Here is a 17,507-nt window from a genome sequence, read left to right as displayed (position 1 = left end):
GAAGAACTCTCAGGTCCAGCATCACTTCCATTCAATTCATGTCTGTTTGTAGGTATCCAAGATAGCAGTTGCTTTGGCTTTAACTTTTTCATGTAAGCATTTATACTCTAAAAGGAGGGGAAATCATCAGCAGTTTAAAGAAGCTGATGGTGAAGGTTTAAATTTTGGCAGTGTGGGTAACAAATAGATTGCTTATTGACATTCCATTCTTCTTACAGTATTTTTTGAATGTTTGCTAGCAACTTGTATGAATTTGATGCCTAATAATCATATAATGATGGAAAGCAGATTTGCCCATCATGTTAGCATTTCTAAATGCTCATTTGAGACAGCTCTGGCTGGCAAGAAGGCACCTTTCTGCTGCTGTCTCATTTCTTTAAATGTATTGTAGAAATATGAAAAGCCACACCAGACAGAAGAGGAGAGTGAGGAAGAAGACATAGACGATGAAGAGGAAGACACAACCAGTGCTGAATCAGATGACAGTGAAGAGGAGGAAGAGGAGGAAGAGGAGGAGGAAGTGATTGTCCAAAAGGGAGACAAACAGAATGCGACCAGGCAAGAGCAGTTGGAGTGGGATGATTCAACACTCCCCTACTAACAAACAGCCCTCCAGCCACAGCTCTTTTGTAGCAACCAATACAATGTTTTTTCAGAGTCTATGAATTCACTGACAGGATTTGAACTTCTGCTTGCCTATAGCTGTTTAGCCTAAAATGATCTTGTTGTAGTAATTTATACTGATAGAACTGACCCTTTTCTTACAAAGCCTGGGGAAAACGTGCTACAAACCTCCTGGCGTATGCACTAATAAAGTAATCCAGAACTTGATCTGTTAGCAAGCATAGTTCTCAATTTCCTGTTTCTACCCTGCAGATGTGTGACAAAAGTCCTGTCACTCAATCCATAGAAGTTTTTGCCTTTGCTACTTTTTTCACACAGGACAGATTTCAGCTTGTTATGGAAAAATTACTTCTGTGGGTCCAAATACCAGTTGCCATCTAACTTCATATTCTTACAGGTGTAAAACACATAATCCATCTCCAAACTGGGGCAGGGCTTTAGTGCTACAGGGGCTGAACTCCTGCCTTTTGGATGTTAACTGTCTTCTCCATGGGAATATCTAGGGCTTGACAAGGGATGCATGTGTGCCTATGTAGATGTGGATGGTGTATTTTTTCAGGCATGCTGTAATACCCTCAAGAGAGGGATTTTTATCCAACCTACCAATAGAAATTAAAAATGAGTTTAAGAAAAACAGCAACAAGAAGGGGCTGCTAAAGGTTACCAGAAAAACAACCAACAACCCAGCTCATTCTCTGTCCACAAAAAGTAATATGGTCTTATGCAAACTGTAAATTCTAATGGGATTGTTTCACTGAAAATCTGTAGAGCTGCTCATTAGTTATGGATTGAGCAATTTGCAGCAAATCGATGCTTTAAACCGTCTGTCTCATGGAATCATTAGCTTGCTGCAGCATCTTACTGAACTAGTGGAAAATAAGTGACCCCATTATTCCATAACTATGTATGGCTGGGATTTAAGCAATTACTTTAAATGAAGAAAATGTTCCCTTTTGCCTAGTGAATGCCAGCTGGAATTCCTGTCTGACTGTATTCTAGAGAAACATGATACCCTATTTCTTCTGTACCCCTGCCTGCCTGTAGTGCACAAGAGAAAAGAACAACACTGTGAGCCCTCTTCTGTGCTCATAATTCTCCCTTATTTCTTCTTCCTGAAGCCATTAATGTTGAGAGAAGATTTTATAAAGTAGACAAGGAAAGTAAAACCTACACGGAACCAAAATAGTTGAAAACATAAACTAAAATCTTAAGAGGTTGAGAGAGTATTTTAGTTTGTTATGGTAACACAGCATATTTTTCTTAAACACTGTTTAAAAAGAAAAAAAAAAAAAGGAAAAAGCAGAGTTATGTACACAGTGTGTTGATAAGTCTGTGTGGTGTGGTTTTTTGTCCCCTTTCTTTGAGTACCTTTGCATTTTCAACTGCTTTGCTTACCAAATGCTGCAGCACTTGCTGGGGTAGCTTCTCCAATGCTTAGAAGCAAAATAGCATGGAAGTGAACACTGCTTAGTGGCTTGTCTGGGTTATTTTCCTGAGTACTTTGTTTTCTTTGCAATTTCATCTTTGACTTTTGCTTTTGTAATCTGCTGTTTAAAATGAGCTGCTTCCTCTTTCCACTCAGTCTTGCCACAACAGAACCTTCCTGAGTGCCCTGAGTGGGGGCTGATGTTGCAAAGGATGCTTGGAACAATCTTGAGGGTATCCACCTTCATCAATACTGGATTATTTAACAGCTCCTGAATGTCATGGGATATAGGGAATACATAGTGTGTTTGGGGGTTCTTGTAATTCTGGTTTCAGCATTTGATAGCTGAAGGGAAATGCTGACAACAACTAGGCCTTCTAGTAGAATAACTAGAAAGTAAGTGAAAGAAAAATCTGTATTAATTTTAAAATTAGAGGTATTCATGCTTTCATTTGTTGTGCCAGCAATCACATTGTCACATGGTTGTTAAGACTGGCAATACAGCAGTTTTCTTTTGTTTTCAATCCTGTTTCTTTCTATTCCCTCACATATATTAATTTAGAATACTTGCAGAATCAAGGCCACATAAGTACATTTTATATGCAGAAATAACAACTGCAAAAATGCCCACAATTTCTGTTTAATACAAAGTTAATATTAATATTTCTGAATATCTTGAACAAAAAATATTATTTTAGATCAGTTCCTACCATCCTAGTATTCTAGATAATTTCTAGTTTTATTTTTTTTCGTGACATGAAGCAGGCTCTTCATGATGCTTGTTATCAGCACATATCAGCGAATCTTTCTGCTCAGAAAGAAAAGATTTAAAATTAAATGTAGATATTTAAACGTTAATTTCAAATTTAAAACTGGACTTAAATTATTTTAAAGTTTCTGTTATTCCTGATGATGATTATTATTATTATTATAATTATTATTATTATTATTTTTGTTGTTGTTGTCATAGCAAACATTAGGACAACTTGAAAACAGCAATTTACAACCTTATTGACAGCCTTTAATTCTTTTATATGTTTGTGAATTCATCAGTGTGTTTCTCCATCTAGTAGACTTATGTTTTTGTTACTGGAAGCAGACCTTTTCAGGCTGTACTCATACATTACGCAAGAAGCAAAGTATTTTCTCTACTGTAAATAAACCTACATTTTTAAACCTAAGCAAAGTAATACAGGCATGTGTGTTATCACTAAAACCTGGTTTGCAGTAAGATATTCAGCAAACTAAAATATATCACTGTACTTATTTTAGATTACTCATTGGAGAGCATTATGCAGCATTTTTCATTCAAATAAATAGAAACATCCTTTTCACAAAATGGCAGTGAGAATGAGATACTTCTTTACAAAATGGGCCCTAGAATATTTGGATAGCACTGAAAGCAGTGACTTCCTGAGCAAAACTACTACTAGAAAATCAGAGAAATATCTCCTTTTCTAAAACAATTCTAGCAATGTTTCTATGCCTCTAGAAATCATTTTTCAATATAACCTACTTCCTTAAAAACCAACCAGAACATACACACAAGTATGTATATAAAGACACATGCATGGGGGCTTTTTGCCCCTAATCAAAAACCAAAATTCTCTCCTCTCCTCCCTGAAAAAAGTGCTTAGAACTGTAAAACCATTTAGGTTGGAAAAGACCTCTGAGATCACTGAGCACTGCCAAGCCCACTGCTAACATGTCCCCAGGTCCCCCATTCACATGTATTGGAATTCCCCCAGAGGTGGTGACCCCACACTTTCCCAGGCAGCCTCTTCCAATGCCTGATCATCCTTTCAATGAGGAAATTTTCCACAGTATTCAGTCTACACCTCCCCAGCACAGCTCAAGGCTGTTCCCCCTTGTCCTAGCACTTCTTACTTGAGAAGAGAAATCAACCCCGCCTGGCTGCAGCCTCCTCTCAGAGAGTTGGAGAGTAAAAAGGCCTCTCTTGACCCTCCTTTCCTGCAGGCTGAGCCCCCCCAGCTCCCTCTGCTGCTCCTCATCAGCCTGGTGCTCCAGCCCCTTCCCCAGCTCAGTTCCCTTCCCTGGACCCACTGCAGCCCCTCAGGGTATGTCTTGTGGTGAGGTGGTTTTTTACACTAGCAAAAAAACAAGTGTATCCAAAGAAAGCAGTTCTGAAGAGGTACCTATAATCCATGACATCAGGAGTCCAGAGGTGACAACAGAGGTCTAAAATGACATCACATCAATGACGCCTTTAAGTTTTTGAAGTTCTATTCTAAGGCTGGAAAAAGCTGCAAAACCTACAAATGTAAATTAAAGATGTTATCTGAATTAATAAAACTGCCTAAGAGGCTATTTGTGATTAACAGCTCCCATTTCTCTTTCACTTCTACCCCATCCACAGGTGTTTTATCTTTGCAAGTAAACCTTAAAATGCACAGTTGAGATTAATCTCAATATTTACTGCATTGGCTGACACCAGTTCAAATTAGAAATAGACATGTAGGGTTTGTGACATCTTTAATACTAATTAAAATAAACTGTTGCTATTTTCTTATGCCAACAGGTAATACCTTGCAGTGGTGGTGGGACTGTTTTTTACCGCACCAGAGGCTAATGGGAGGGAGCAGTTTATTTTCCTGTCTGGCATGTGGTAGTGATGAACTTGCTGAGCACCATCCTTACTCCATTCTGGAACAAAGCAAGGCTCAGAAAGGATCACAGTGTTCTAAATTTCCTCCTGTGGTGATGAAATTCACTGTTTCCACTGCAGGAGCTGTCTCTGCCTGACCCCAAACTGAAAATAATGCCATGGGAGATCAGCAGCCCCAGGTAATGGGCAGAGGGTAATGCAGTAGCAGCCCTTACTTCACTGTGGCAAAGCCTTTTGAGCTTTGATAAAATAATTTTTGATAAATAATAAAATGATAAATAATTTGTGTCTCAGCTGTCCCTTTCCCCAGCTGTAACCTCAGAGGCAGCAGCACTGCTTCTTCTGAAAGTTTTGGTGCCAGCACACACAGCTCTTCATTTCTACAGAACAGCACCAGGAAAGACTTTACTGGAGTGACAGCAGGTAAAGGTCTGGTGGGAAGGAGCTACTTCTGGTATCGTGGAATAGAAATTATAATACCAAAATTAAGGATGTTTGCAAAAACATATGGATAATGAGAGAGATAGAGGAAATAAAGCTGTGGGTACATCTCCTCTAAGGGGCTTCCCTTTCCCTTAATTCACATATGCTGACCAGAATAAGGATCTCAAAACTAGTATATCCCCAGCCTCAGGGGAGATATCAGGTTTTATCAGGTCCTGCCCTGATAGAATTACTGAATAAAAAAAAGTGGAAATATTGGGAGGAACCTGGTTGATGCAGTAGTCTCATCTAGCAGCAGGTGTTGAGATCTCTGGGTGATCCCTGTAGTTGCTGACCTTCATGGAGCAACTGCTTAAAGTAGTTCTACACCAAGTGAGCAAATCTAAGGAGATAAGAGAAAAAACCCCAAATGACAAAACATAAATACCAAAAAGATTGCCAAAGAAATCAAACCGCCCTCTAAGTCACTAAATTAATTCCTGTTGAGTGTACATAATCCTGTGCTGTATAACCTCCCTCATGCTCCAACCAGTATCACCAGCCACAGAATGGCATTAGATTTTCCCTCATCACAGCCAAGGAAGCTGCCAGGTCTTGTTCCTGCACAGCCAGAGCCTGCAGAGCTCACAGCATCCCAGTGCCACTGCAAACAGCTGTGGGAATAGCAGCTAGCCCATCCCTCAAAGACCTTTGTGTTAGCAAAGAAACCAACATTCCCATACACCAAACCATGCAACACTTTGTAATATAAAATAAATGCTTTTCACAGCACCCAGAAGTTGCGATATTGTACAATCTTTGTACATTTGGGTCAAATGTGGGGTTTTTTTTAAATAAAGGCATAACAAGCAATGTGTGGGGAGTGATGTAAACTGACATGGATCAGGTTCCCTGATGCTGCATGTCTCAGATTGTGTATCCAATGATCAGACTTCTGGTTGCTGGACTCTCTTGGAATCCAACTTCGTTTTTTTAGCATGGAGAATAAAGACACAAAGAATAGATATAACCACTAAAGCTACAGCAGAGCAAAATCCATAGTCTCTTAACACACCCAATCTCAAGAAATATTTCTGCTAAATATATTGGGAAAATTGCTCCAGTGATATCTCATAAAGTAATTATAATTCATCATTTTTGTAGGATTAGCAAGGTACAAGCCTGGTATGTTCTTTTTGGTTTTGTTTTTCTCTGAAAAAGAAGACATGGCCATAAATTAAAAACACACAACACTTGAACACTGCAAAAACAAAAGTGGAGCAAGGGCTTTAATCTCCTAAGCCTCTGTCTAACATAGGGGTTAAAATAATAAACAACTGTAGCCCTCATTATTGAAACTCAGCAGAATAAAATCAACCCAGGAAGTTTTGTATATTCACAACTTCAGTCCTGATGATGAAAAGGGAGGCATCAGAGCAGGTACCCTTATTCTCTAGAGGCATTTTGCTGCCTTTGGCGTATGTATTGCCAGTGGTTGGCTCATTATGTTTTCCATGTCTCTGCTGGCAACAGGAACAATGCTGCTGGAATCCTTTGAAACAGCCCTGTGAAAGAGCCTGGTGGTGAACCATAATTCAATAATTCTTCTGCAGCTCTGCTCCCATCCCTCCATGGTGCAGTACTCCAAACATGCAGCGGGAATGATACAGTGGTTGCAGTGGAGAGCTCTAGGCTGGTGCTTCATTAGTTACTGCCCATAAAGAAACACTCTCAGCAGCATGGAGCACTGCAAAAGTATGAAACAGAGTTCAGGAAAAGCCCTCATTCTTATTTTCAGTAGTAGCTCATGGGGAAATTGTGCATTCATCAGCTGTTGAAGCTCCATGGCCGTGTATTGTCACTATTTATTTCTGTGCTGAGAACAAAGAAGCAGCAGATTTTTTTCCCCTGTTAAGTACATTGTACAATAAAAGAGTTCAGCTTTCCCTTGACAAGGTGCACAACGCTTGCCAAATGCAAAAAGAAACTTTACAAATTTTTCAAAGCTTTTTGAAGCTTTTTCAATTTTTTCCTATTTTCCAAATAGGGAACAAAGATTTTACAATGGTATTCCATCATCATACTTCAGAAACACAGAAAATTTAATGGGAGTAAAATGCTTTTCTGCAGCCCTACCTATTCCTTTTCTATAAATCTTGATACAGTCTTGGGTTTACAGAGGCATTTAACTTCCCAGATGGATAGAAAGTTCTTTCAGGTGTCTTTTGGCATACTAATGTATAAAACTATTTTTGCCTGAAGGTTTCAGGGGGGGCTGAAGGCTAAGGAGGGGAAAAAATTAAAGGTTTTTTAAATTGCAATGTCCTTTTTTTTTCTACTCCTGCCTCTCCTAAATATATAAACAGGTACAAAAGAGTTATCAGACAACCCTGACCAATTCTGTGACTACAATGACATTTCAAACCAGTACTGAAATTGGCAATAAATCCTTGTCTACAAGCTGCTTAATGTGCAGTAGATGAGAAGGTGGATGGTTGTTTTAACTGGGTGTGCTCCTTGGAATATGAAATGGATCAACTACACTCAGTTCCATTAGAAAATCAAATTTTCATTTTAGGAAGAGTAAGCAGGAAGGTAGAAGAGAATACTACATGAATAACAGAAAGTGTTGATGTGAAAAAAGCTGAAATTTAATCTTGTAGAAAAGATAGAGACATAAAGGCTTGAGTGTCGAATAGAAATAAAATGGAAATATTTTCTGTTTTTGTGCCAGAACTCACACTGTCATGATGAACAAAAAAGAGAATGGATGTAGGATGTCAAAGAGTTCCGAGATGACCAGACATAGATGCGATACACATCAATTATGTTGCAATACACAAAAATTTTGTTTTGTATACATATACATGTTGTGTACAAGAAAAATCACAGAATGGTGGCTGAGGGGTGAAGGAGAACTTGTAGGGTTTTAGCCTGGCTGATGCTGAAGTTGCCTCCTTGAGTTCCAGCAGAGCTGGGAAGGGAGCAGGGCCATGGGAGTTGTTGCTACCCTGTACATGCATGAAGTAGAAAAATCTAGAGCCAAAGCCAGCCCAAGGAGCCTGGGGCAAACATTCTGTCTACTGTGACTTGAGTTTGAGGGTACAGTTACCACACAGTTTAATTTGATGTAAGAAATGGAACTTTTGCCCACAGACGGTTGTTGATTAGTTTTAGAGAACAAACATACTCCATGGGTTGATGAGAAGCTGGAGACACCGAAGGGAGACTGTACTCCATATTGAAAAGGCCCTCAAGCAAACTTTTTGTAGTGATACAATCTCCTAAGTGGCCACATAGTTAGGACTCCTGAATTTTGAAAATGTACATAATAGAAAACTTTTCAAGGATAACGACCATCCCTGCACCAATCTGAGAGCTGAAGTTATTGCCTCCATTCTCAGAGTCAATTACTGGCACATTTATTTTTGGCCTCTCCACAAACGGATGTAAAAGTGTGAGGTACATCTAAAAAGAAATGGGGTTTTTATATGGATTCTGTTGCAAATACTGCACCACCAGTTCAGTAAATTTTTGATTGTGGTTAACAGGCAGTTCTGCTCAAACATTCATCACAACTGGGATGAGAAGATATACCAGAGTGCATTATTGTTTTGAGGGGCAATACACACTATGGGTGGGCTTCCTAAGAACTGTTTCATCTCAACTTCAATGTGTATAGAAGTTCATACTAGACTTATCAAATTCTAGAACTAAAGATTAGTAGACAAAAGGGAAAAGTAGTGCCAGTAGAGTATTATGCTAACAGTGCAGAATTCTTTCCCAGAATATATTTTTTAGTGTTATGGGTGGGGGTGCTTCAACCTACTTAAATGTTTCTAGGCTTGGGGCTTCTACCTCTTCCCCTGGGAGATTGTTCTAGTGTCTATTAGAATTCACCATTAGAAAGCTTTTCCTGAAAATTAATTTAAATAATAATTTTTGTAATTTTTATCGCATTAGTGTCAGTTATACCCTTTTGCTTTAAATAGTTCCTCTAACCATGATTTATAGCTGTTGAATATTTTTAGATAGTTATCAAGTTCATTGCCTTTGGCCATTTATTAGAGAAGCTATGAAACCTTTCTCATCCCAATTCATTCCTTCACTTTTGTATTTCTTACCTTTTCATTAAATGTCTTTAATCCACAAACTAAATCCCCATGCTATTTCCTTAAATGAGTCACAGTCAGTTCATTCCCTTAAAGTGCTCTGTGTTGGTGTGTGTCACTGCATAAGTTGTCAAACATTAAACAATAAATTTAAATTGAAACCTGATTTTGTAAAAATCTTTTCTGTAATCTATGGATAAGTTCTCATATGATATGAATTTGGCAGTGTATTTTACATGGGTATAATTTAACAAAGCTAACGAATAAACACTGGAGTCAGCTAAACAGTAATACAAAGTATAATTTGTTAAAAATTAGATTGCTATCTTTAATGTGAAAACAGACATTGGTCTGTTCATGTGCCCATGTTTTTAAGTGTCCCTACAATAAACAGAAGCTATTACCCAGTAGTTTCACTAAGACAGATAATACTGTTTCTCCTCAAATGTCAGTAGAATGCACCTACTTTCTAAAACAAATGCTCAAGATTTCTAGCCAAGCACTAACTGCTGCAAAGAAATAGAATTGTGCCAACTCTTCTGATTACTGCCATGCCTACCCTTCTATTTCAAATTTGTGATCCATTTCTGGTCTCTGGACGGCATGATGACCATGTGGTTTGTTTTCAAGCATGCCCCAAGCACACCTGTGTTCTCTGGCTCAGAAGCCACACAGGCAAACAGGGAGGATGCACAAAGTCAGCTTGGGTCTTTTCACTGATGTGTTTCCTTCATCTGCTCCTGCCTTCTGTACCTGGACTCCAAATATTGAACTTCAAACTGAAATCTTTGTGCTGGAAGAGCCACTGCATCACTAAGAACCAAGGAAAATAGAATTTTTTTTCTTCCTCATTTGCTCTGTCTGCAAAGATTGGTGTAAAGGGGAGAGCAGATACACTGAGGGTTCCAGTGGTGAGTTTAGTGAGCTCTCTGCTTCCCTCAGCACATCTCTGTCCCCAGTGAGTGTAAATTGTGCAAACCATATTGTAGGAAACGCTCAGCTGCCAGGAGTGGGTTTAGGTCACACGAGCAAACAATGACTGCCGTAGCAGTGGCTGCTTGCTGTCACTGCTCTGCTCACCTTCCCAAAATGAGACACGGCATGGGGAGTAGCCAAGGTCTGATGGGCAGGGGGGAAGATGAATGAGCCCTGCAAGGTCAGGTTGTAACACAAAGGAGAGGAAAAAGAAGAGGAATTCCTGAGAAAGGAGCTGTAAAACATGACTTGCAACGAGCAGCAGGGCAGGAATCAGACAGGTACTCTGAATGTTGTTGCAGTATGGTGAAAGAGGTTGTTCTAGTTAGAATTAACCATATATTAAATAATTTATATGTTACTTAGAGTGTAGGATTTTGAAGAGCTGAGAAATAATCTAATCATGTTGAATGTAACAGCTGTGCTCTAAGTGGCTGGGACAATTCTATTTCATATTTCATCATCTCTTGACAGTAAAAACGGTATTTCATCTGCCTGCAAAAATGTACAATTTTCCCCACACAGTTTGTCATTTCCCAGATTGCTTCCATGTTAGTATTGGTTCTTGTTGAGGAGCAGTAACTGCAGTTGGTAGCATGTATTTTGTAGCTTAGGATTCCTTCCCAAATTCTGTGTAGTTGTGGCTGTCCAAAATTCTGTGTAGTTGTGGCCACTTCTATGGATAATAAAAAATATACCAGAGAAGGGATTAAACCAACACATGCTGTATGGTTGTACATACAAGAGTTGTACTCCATAAATGTGTCTCAAACCAACAAACTGTTCAGCCTAGGAAAAATGCTCTTACATGAAATATCTTACTGTTGATGTGAAAAAACCATAAATCATATCTTGAAATGTCTTGTTGCAGATGCTAAATGCATTTCTGAAAGCATGAATCTACACAATTTATGCAGTATGATTAATTAAATGACTATATGCAATTAAAAAGATGAATATGAAATGATTTTTAATAGATATGAATCAGCTGTTTGTTGTTGTTTTTTTTTTAAAGGAAAACCCAACCCTTTCTTAATGAAAATGTACAGTAAATTTTGACAGACAAAACAGTACACAAACCCTAACTTAACACAGAGTAAGAAGAAGTTGTACTAAACCTCCTTCATGGCATAGTGGTGTATTTCATAAAAGCCACATCAATTTGCACAGTCATTTATGAATTAGATATTGTTAGTACTCATATGTTTTCCACAGGACTGATTAAATGCATATTCCAAATAGATCTTTTAAAATTTGTTCTGTACATCTGTACTTGTATAAAGCCAGAGTCATTTCTGTGGTCACTACAGCACTTTCTGTGAATTGGCCAATAAATATAATTTTAGAATTTCACATAAAAGGTAATGTTATGTAATCTTTATTTCACTGATTATTGGGATGTTCTCATTTCCTGAACCATAACCCTTAAACACTAACACACCTGTGGTGACAAAGGTTAAATATCTGGCACTTGTCTGCCACCTCTCTTGCAAATTCCTAGGGAGGAAAATGCCACATGTCAAAAGACTCATCCCAGTTTTAGAGCATTTACACGACTTTTTATCCTGCTGCTGAGAAAGGGAAGCAAGGGAAAGGGAACTTTTTGAAGAGCTGCTGGTATTTACATTTAATAGTCATCTATTTTCCTCCTTCATTTTGGTGAGATAAAAGATGATAAAATATTAAAGAGAAGGATGAATATACTGCATTTTACATACATAAAAAGTGAAATAGTACAGGAGGAAAAACTTATTCTGGGTCACCAGCCTGTGAATTGCATTAGCACATGTAAGTGGTGTATGTGAGCTCATCACACACAGGACTGTGCGTGACTTCTCTTTGCCTTCTGCTCTGCCTGGAGCTCCCCAGGCTGAAAGTCATTCTTTTCCAAGATGTTCCACTGATTACCTGTTTGTGCACATCACAAACTCACCATGCACACTTCTTTACCACATACAGTAAAGTATGGTCTAAGATGCAATTCAGACCCTTCCAGTGCTCAGAAGGGTTCATCTCCCACTTCACAGGTCTCAGTGACAAGCAAAAGCTAAACCTGGACATCCAAATCTCTGCCTCCAACCTTCCACTGCTGTGCAAGGCAGAACACAGGAAGTGCTGGAGGCAAGATCAGCCTTCACACCCCTGTTTCAGTGGCACAGCCTCCCACAGCTGCCTGGAGTTTGGGAAAGTCAGGGAAAATGCATATCCTGCACTGGGAACACAACCGGTGTTCACAGATTCCAAACAGAAGTCCCTGTTTCCTGCATCTCACATCCAGAGTGGGGATGCAATTCCCTTTGGTATAACAGGATTAAATACAGCCACTTTCACCTTTTAATAATTAAACTTCTTGAGGGTCCAAAATATTAGTTAAGAGTAGCTGTGCTGAGTGTGCCTCCAGCGAGGCTGGACCCATCAACAGTCTGCATGGCTGCAAGGCTTGTTTTCTTAATAGAAAAAAAGTTCCTAAATCTAATTATCCTTCCCTCCTTAGAGAGCAATTCCTTACTGCCTTTCTCCACCTCTCAGTGGAATCTAGGTTTTTACTTTTTGTGTGTCATTAGTTACCAAAATAAAAGAGGAAGGAAAGAAAATGGTATCCCACATTAGTCCCCACCAGAGTAAGCATTAAGTCCTGGCACGCTCTCTTAAGAAAAAATATACATCTACTCTGCCATGACCTGAGAAGACATGCAAGTCACTGCAGGCTTGGACAGTGCATTTTCTTTCTAGCTGTTTAAATAGCTTTGGAATCTGTTCAGAATTTAGGATGGGCTTTTCACAACTCCTGAGTCTAAACCTAAGGACTTACAATGAAATTGCAGTGATTCAAAGAAACAAAACACGTTACAGGTTCTTTAGAGAAAGAATCTAAAGTTTTCCACCCTTAATTTTCCTCCTTTTGTGGCAATTCATATATAAATATATAAAAAAAACTCTATTTTGTCTAATAACGAAGTCATAATGTGATCGTTATGTGTATTTAATGTAGTGACTTTTTGAAAAGCTCCTGAAAAATCAGTAGTATGAGCTAGGTCATCTTAAGGATTTCCACAACCCTCTGCAAAAAATTATTTCTTGTTACAGAAAATACAACAATTTTTACCTATTATTTTATTAATAAAATAATTTCTATTTATAATTGCATTCTTAATAATTCCAAACCGTTGTTACCTTTTCAGATTTTCTAATAATCTCCATGATCTTTGTTCCTGAATTTAGAGAACCTACAACAAATCATGTTGGCTTAGTGTATTTAAAAATATGTGTCAAGTAGTCAAACACTGCTACACCTTCTCCAGTTTAGGACACTGAAAGCCTCCTAACACAGATGCACAAAACTTACAGGATTTTCTCTTAGTTACACGCAAGATATACTAGGAATAAAAAATTGAAAATTAAAGCTTAACTGATACAAATGGCTTTTTCACTTATTTACAAGTTATTGCTTATACTATAACAATAAACATCAGTCTTCTACCACACTGAAACAAAGGAAATGAGCAGCTGGTGCTAATGCCAAAATCACATGCAAGGAAAGGTATTACAGCCAGGAAGATAAAGTAGGATTTAGTTCTTCCCTGCCGTATGGCCTCAAACTGAAAGAGAGCAGGTTTAGATTAGATATTGGGAAAAAATCTTTATTGTGAGATTGGGGAGGTCCTGCTCAGAGAAGCTGTGGCTGCCCCTGGATCCCTGGAAGTGTCCAAGGCCAGGTTGGATGGGGCTTGGATCAACCTGGGATAATGGAAGGTGTACAGGTGTAATGACAGGGGGTGGAACAAAGTGGTCTCCAAGGTCCCTTCCAACCCAAAACATTCTGTGATATATTGATGGATCATACAGAGACACATATAGACAAATGCTCATAGATATCTACATTTTTAAAAGCTGTTATTGATCTTATGATTATATATATGAGATATAAAGACATAAGCAGGAACAGATCCAGCAACAACAGATTCATATTTGCCTTCCTTATGTGATGAATTTTTTTCTGCATAATACAGGAGACAGCAAATGGCTTAGTGGTCTAGAAATTCTGATCTCCAGTTATTCCAGTTTGACTCCAACAAATGCACTGACTGTAGCCTGGCACCAGAGACTGAAGCCTGTGAGGGTTTCTACCTTCACTACACACACTGGCTGTGGCAGTGTTCAAATATTTTCTCCTCGTTTCAGCACTCCACCCTGAGCACATCAGCAGCTCTCCCTCACAGCCCTTCTGCCTCTTCTCTCACTCTCCCCAAGTTAGAAGTTGTTGGGGTCAGAGGTAGAGAATATGTGCCCTTATCTGTGGTGCCTGGCTCTGACACCCAAGAGAACACTGAATTTCACATAACACCATGAAGACAGCTGTTAAACAGAGAAACTGAAAATGTGAGTGTGTAACTTAGATAGAGTTTTCTTAAGTCTCTGGGTGAGAAAGAGTTTAAGGTTTAAGCTATTTTAGAAAAAAAGAGACAAGATGGAGGACTTAGGGCATTGTCCCTTTCTCCTTCTTCTTCCTTCATTATCTTCTTCTAAGGGTTTTTGGGTAATAATGAGTGATTGGATAGAAAATGCCGCAGTGCAGCACACAGGTGTTGGGTCATTGGGTCACTAAAATAACTTACTTGGCCTTTGTTAATTGGACAGACACATAAAAGACCTTGAAGAGGTTCTTCATTAACCATTTTGCACCTTTCTATCTTAGTGCATATAGGTCCTTGTACTCTGTATATATGTAATATATAGATAAAGAAGGAATAAACTATCGAACAAGGTAAGTCGGAACAAGAAAAAACAGCCTCTCCTTTGTCAGCCTCAGTCCTAGGGAAAAGAACTCAATCACCAGTGTCACATCCCAACAGAAGTTACAGTCTGATGTTTCTCAGCAAAAACGGGACAAACTAGTAAATAAGACCACAGACAGTTTTTACATTTCCCTGGCTGCTTCTGCATGAAATGCTTAGAGAAAAGTTCATCAAGGGAATCAAAGTGTGCCTTCCAGCAGGGAAGCTCCTGAAACAGAGAATTTTTCAGTGTGACTTCTGCAAATCCCACTAACTTCTCAATCAGAAACCCCGGCTCAAATGAAAACACCACCAAAAACAGGATTCACAAACATCTGTGAATGAGAAAAATTGCTGCAGGGGCTCAGAGAGAAAAATAAATCTGTGTAAAAGATTTTGTTAAAATAAAATTAACACACAGCTGTCTCCAAATTTCCCAAGACTTTCTAAGATGCCATGTGCTGTAGAGTTAATGGTGTTACAAATAGACGTTGACAGAGTCATGTATTAGACACAAAAATCACTAGAGACCTTGGAGTCAGGAAAAACAGGGAGTTATTTTCACTGTGTTTTAAATTAGAGGGTTTGAAATGTCTGTCTAGTCTGACCTTAATAAAAAGAAAAATTATAACTTCCCTGAACATAATAGTAGATAAAGGGAGGAAGAAATTATTTAGGCATATTATTGCAAACATCATCCTTGGAACAGAGTTCACACAGAAATATAAGCAAAACCTTTAGAAATTTAGCATTTAGTGAAAGAGTTCTACTCTGTCTCTGAGATTAGTAAAACTTTGTAAGCAGTGCTTTATTTTAACCTTTTCTAGCTCTGCCAGCAGCTTTTTCAAAGGAAAAGGAAGGATTCTGTCAGCTCTTGCTGTCTTTCAGTCCAGTGGTCAAGGAAAAGAGCAAAAACTGTGGACTTATTTGTGAAGCTTATCTTTTCACAGACAGTAGGCAGAAATGAGAGGCTGTGAGTTTTAGTGATGACTCATGCTCAATTATATCTTTAGAACAAGCAAAGTATTTTTGTGTTGAAGAGATGGTAGTTTATGGAGAGGATTGGTTGTGCTTCCTCATTTTACATTCATTCTTTTATCTGAGAGCTTTCTATGTTTAACTGCAGTACACTTCTGTCTCATCCCTTCCAGCAGATATTTATGACAGAGGAATAACCATCTAAATTAGTTATACTATTAGCAACTCCACCAAGAACCAAATAATTAATGTCTGTATATGAAATACTTGGAAGAGCCCTCAGTGGTGACATCCACAGTCTGCCTTTCTGTGGGTCAAAGAACCCATCCAGTTTCTGAATTTTTCTTCTGTGCCACTCATGAGTAAAAATATTATTCAAGATAGAAACAGCCATTCTTGGAATAACAGTTCCAAAAACTATTGGAACGGTTTCTTGTTAGACTTCAGCAATCTGAAGAATCAGACTGGTTCTTATCAGACTGCTCAGCTTTGTGTCATTGCTCTCCACTGTCTGAGATTTAGCTGTTTGTTGTGGCCTGTTAAAACTTACCTTGTAAGGTTTTGGGAATAGTCTTTTCTACTGCATATTTTACAGAGTGTAGCATGGAGGACACCTGGATTTATTCACATGAATGATACCACACAGAACAGATCACAGAAGGGATAGAAATATTATTGTTATACCTGGAATGTGAGGGGGCAGAACAGGTAGAACTGTTCCTCAACTATGCCAACCTGGACTCTATTTCCTGTAATTTTTGCCTGTCATCTTCATAAGATTCTGCATCCTCCTTTGCATTGCAGTTTTTACACCTATAAAGTGGATCTAAAAAACTTTTCTGGTTATCTGTTCTCCTGTATGGTGTGACTGTGCTTCATCCAACATAACACTTTACAGGGCAATACAACTAACCAAATACATTTACTGCAGATGGTAAATATTGCCATTACAAGCAAATCTTGTTCTCCTACAGCTCCTTTACAAACTGAATCAGAGGGTGACATCCAACTGCCCAAGAGTGAAAGGTTCTGTCTAGGGAAAGAAGATAATTGCAACAGTCCAAATGAAATTTATTATTCATAAATGAAATTCATTACTTACACTGAATATAATTTTCTCCTTAAATACATGACAAGTACATATAGATATGTACTTGTCATGTTATTAGGGAAAGTTTAATAATAAAAATATTGTTTATTTAACAATAAGAGGCTACAGAAGCCTCTGATTTTATGAACATTAGGACCAGCTCTACAGTGGTCTAGGAGACCTTTAGAAATTCATTAGAATAAAAAGTTACGTGACTGTTGAATATTAATGTAAGTATTACTAAAGTGATTCAGACACTGAAGATTTTTTTCACATTACGAAGCACAACATCAAAAAATACTCAAGGTACTAGAAATACCTTCTACCTTATTATCTATGAAATCTTATAGTCCAAAATTCCACAGTATATGCTGGGGATCTCAGTTTTACACAAACAAGAATTGAAAAGTACATAATGCTGGTGGGGGATGTCTCTGGAGAGGACAAAATCAAGCCTACTAAGAAGCAGTGATATGCA

General features: G+C 38.4%; 1 protein-coding gene across 6 annotated transcripts in view; it reads left to right on the top strand.

Moving 5' to 3' along the window:
- CLSTN2 (calsyntenin 2) overlaps window positions 1–8,006 on the top strand; it is a 328,090-nt gene extending 320,084 nt beyond the window's left edge. The window contains exons 17-20 of one of the 6 annotated variants that reach the window (XR_009278086.1): window positions 392–558; window positions 4,797–4,855; window positions 4,971–5,099; window positions 7,834–8,006. Coding sequence is in view for 4 of the 6 variants with exons in the window: in XM_058843585.1 (XP_058699568.1) it covers window positions 392–601 (210 nt within the window). In the remaining 2 variants the exon portion in view is untranslated. The other 5 variants (XR_009278085.1, XM_058843586.1, XM_058843587.1 and 2 more) reach the window with 5 other exon arrangements.
- The last annotated feature ends 9,501 nt before the right edge of the window (window positions 8,007–17,507 follow it).

This window comes from Poecile atricapillus, chromosome 8 (assembly GCF_030490865.1).
Source record: "Poecile atricapillus isolate bPoeAtr1 chromosome 8, bPoeAtr1.hap1, whole genome shotgun sequence".
NCBI lineage: Eukaryota > Metazoa > Chordata > Aves > Passeriformes > Paridae > Poecile > Poecile atricapillus.
The sequence above is the reverse complement of the archived record's forward strand: the minus strand, read 5'-3'. Positions and strand labels throughout refer to the sequence as shown.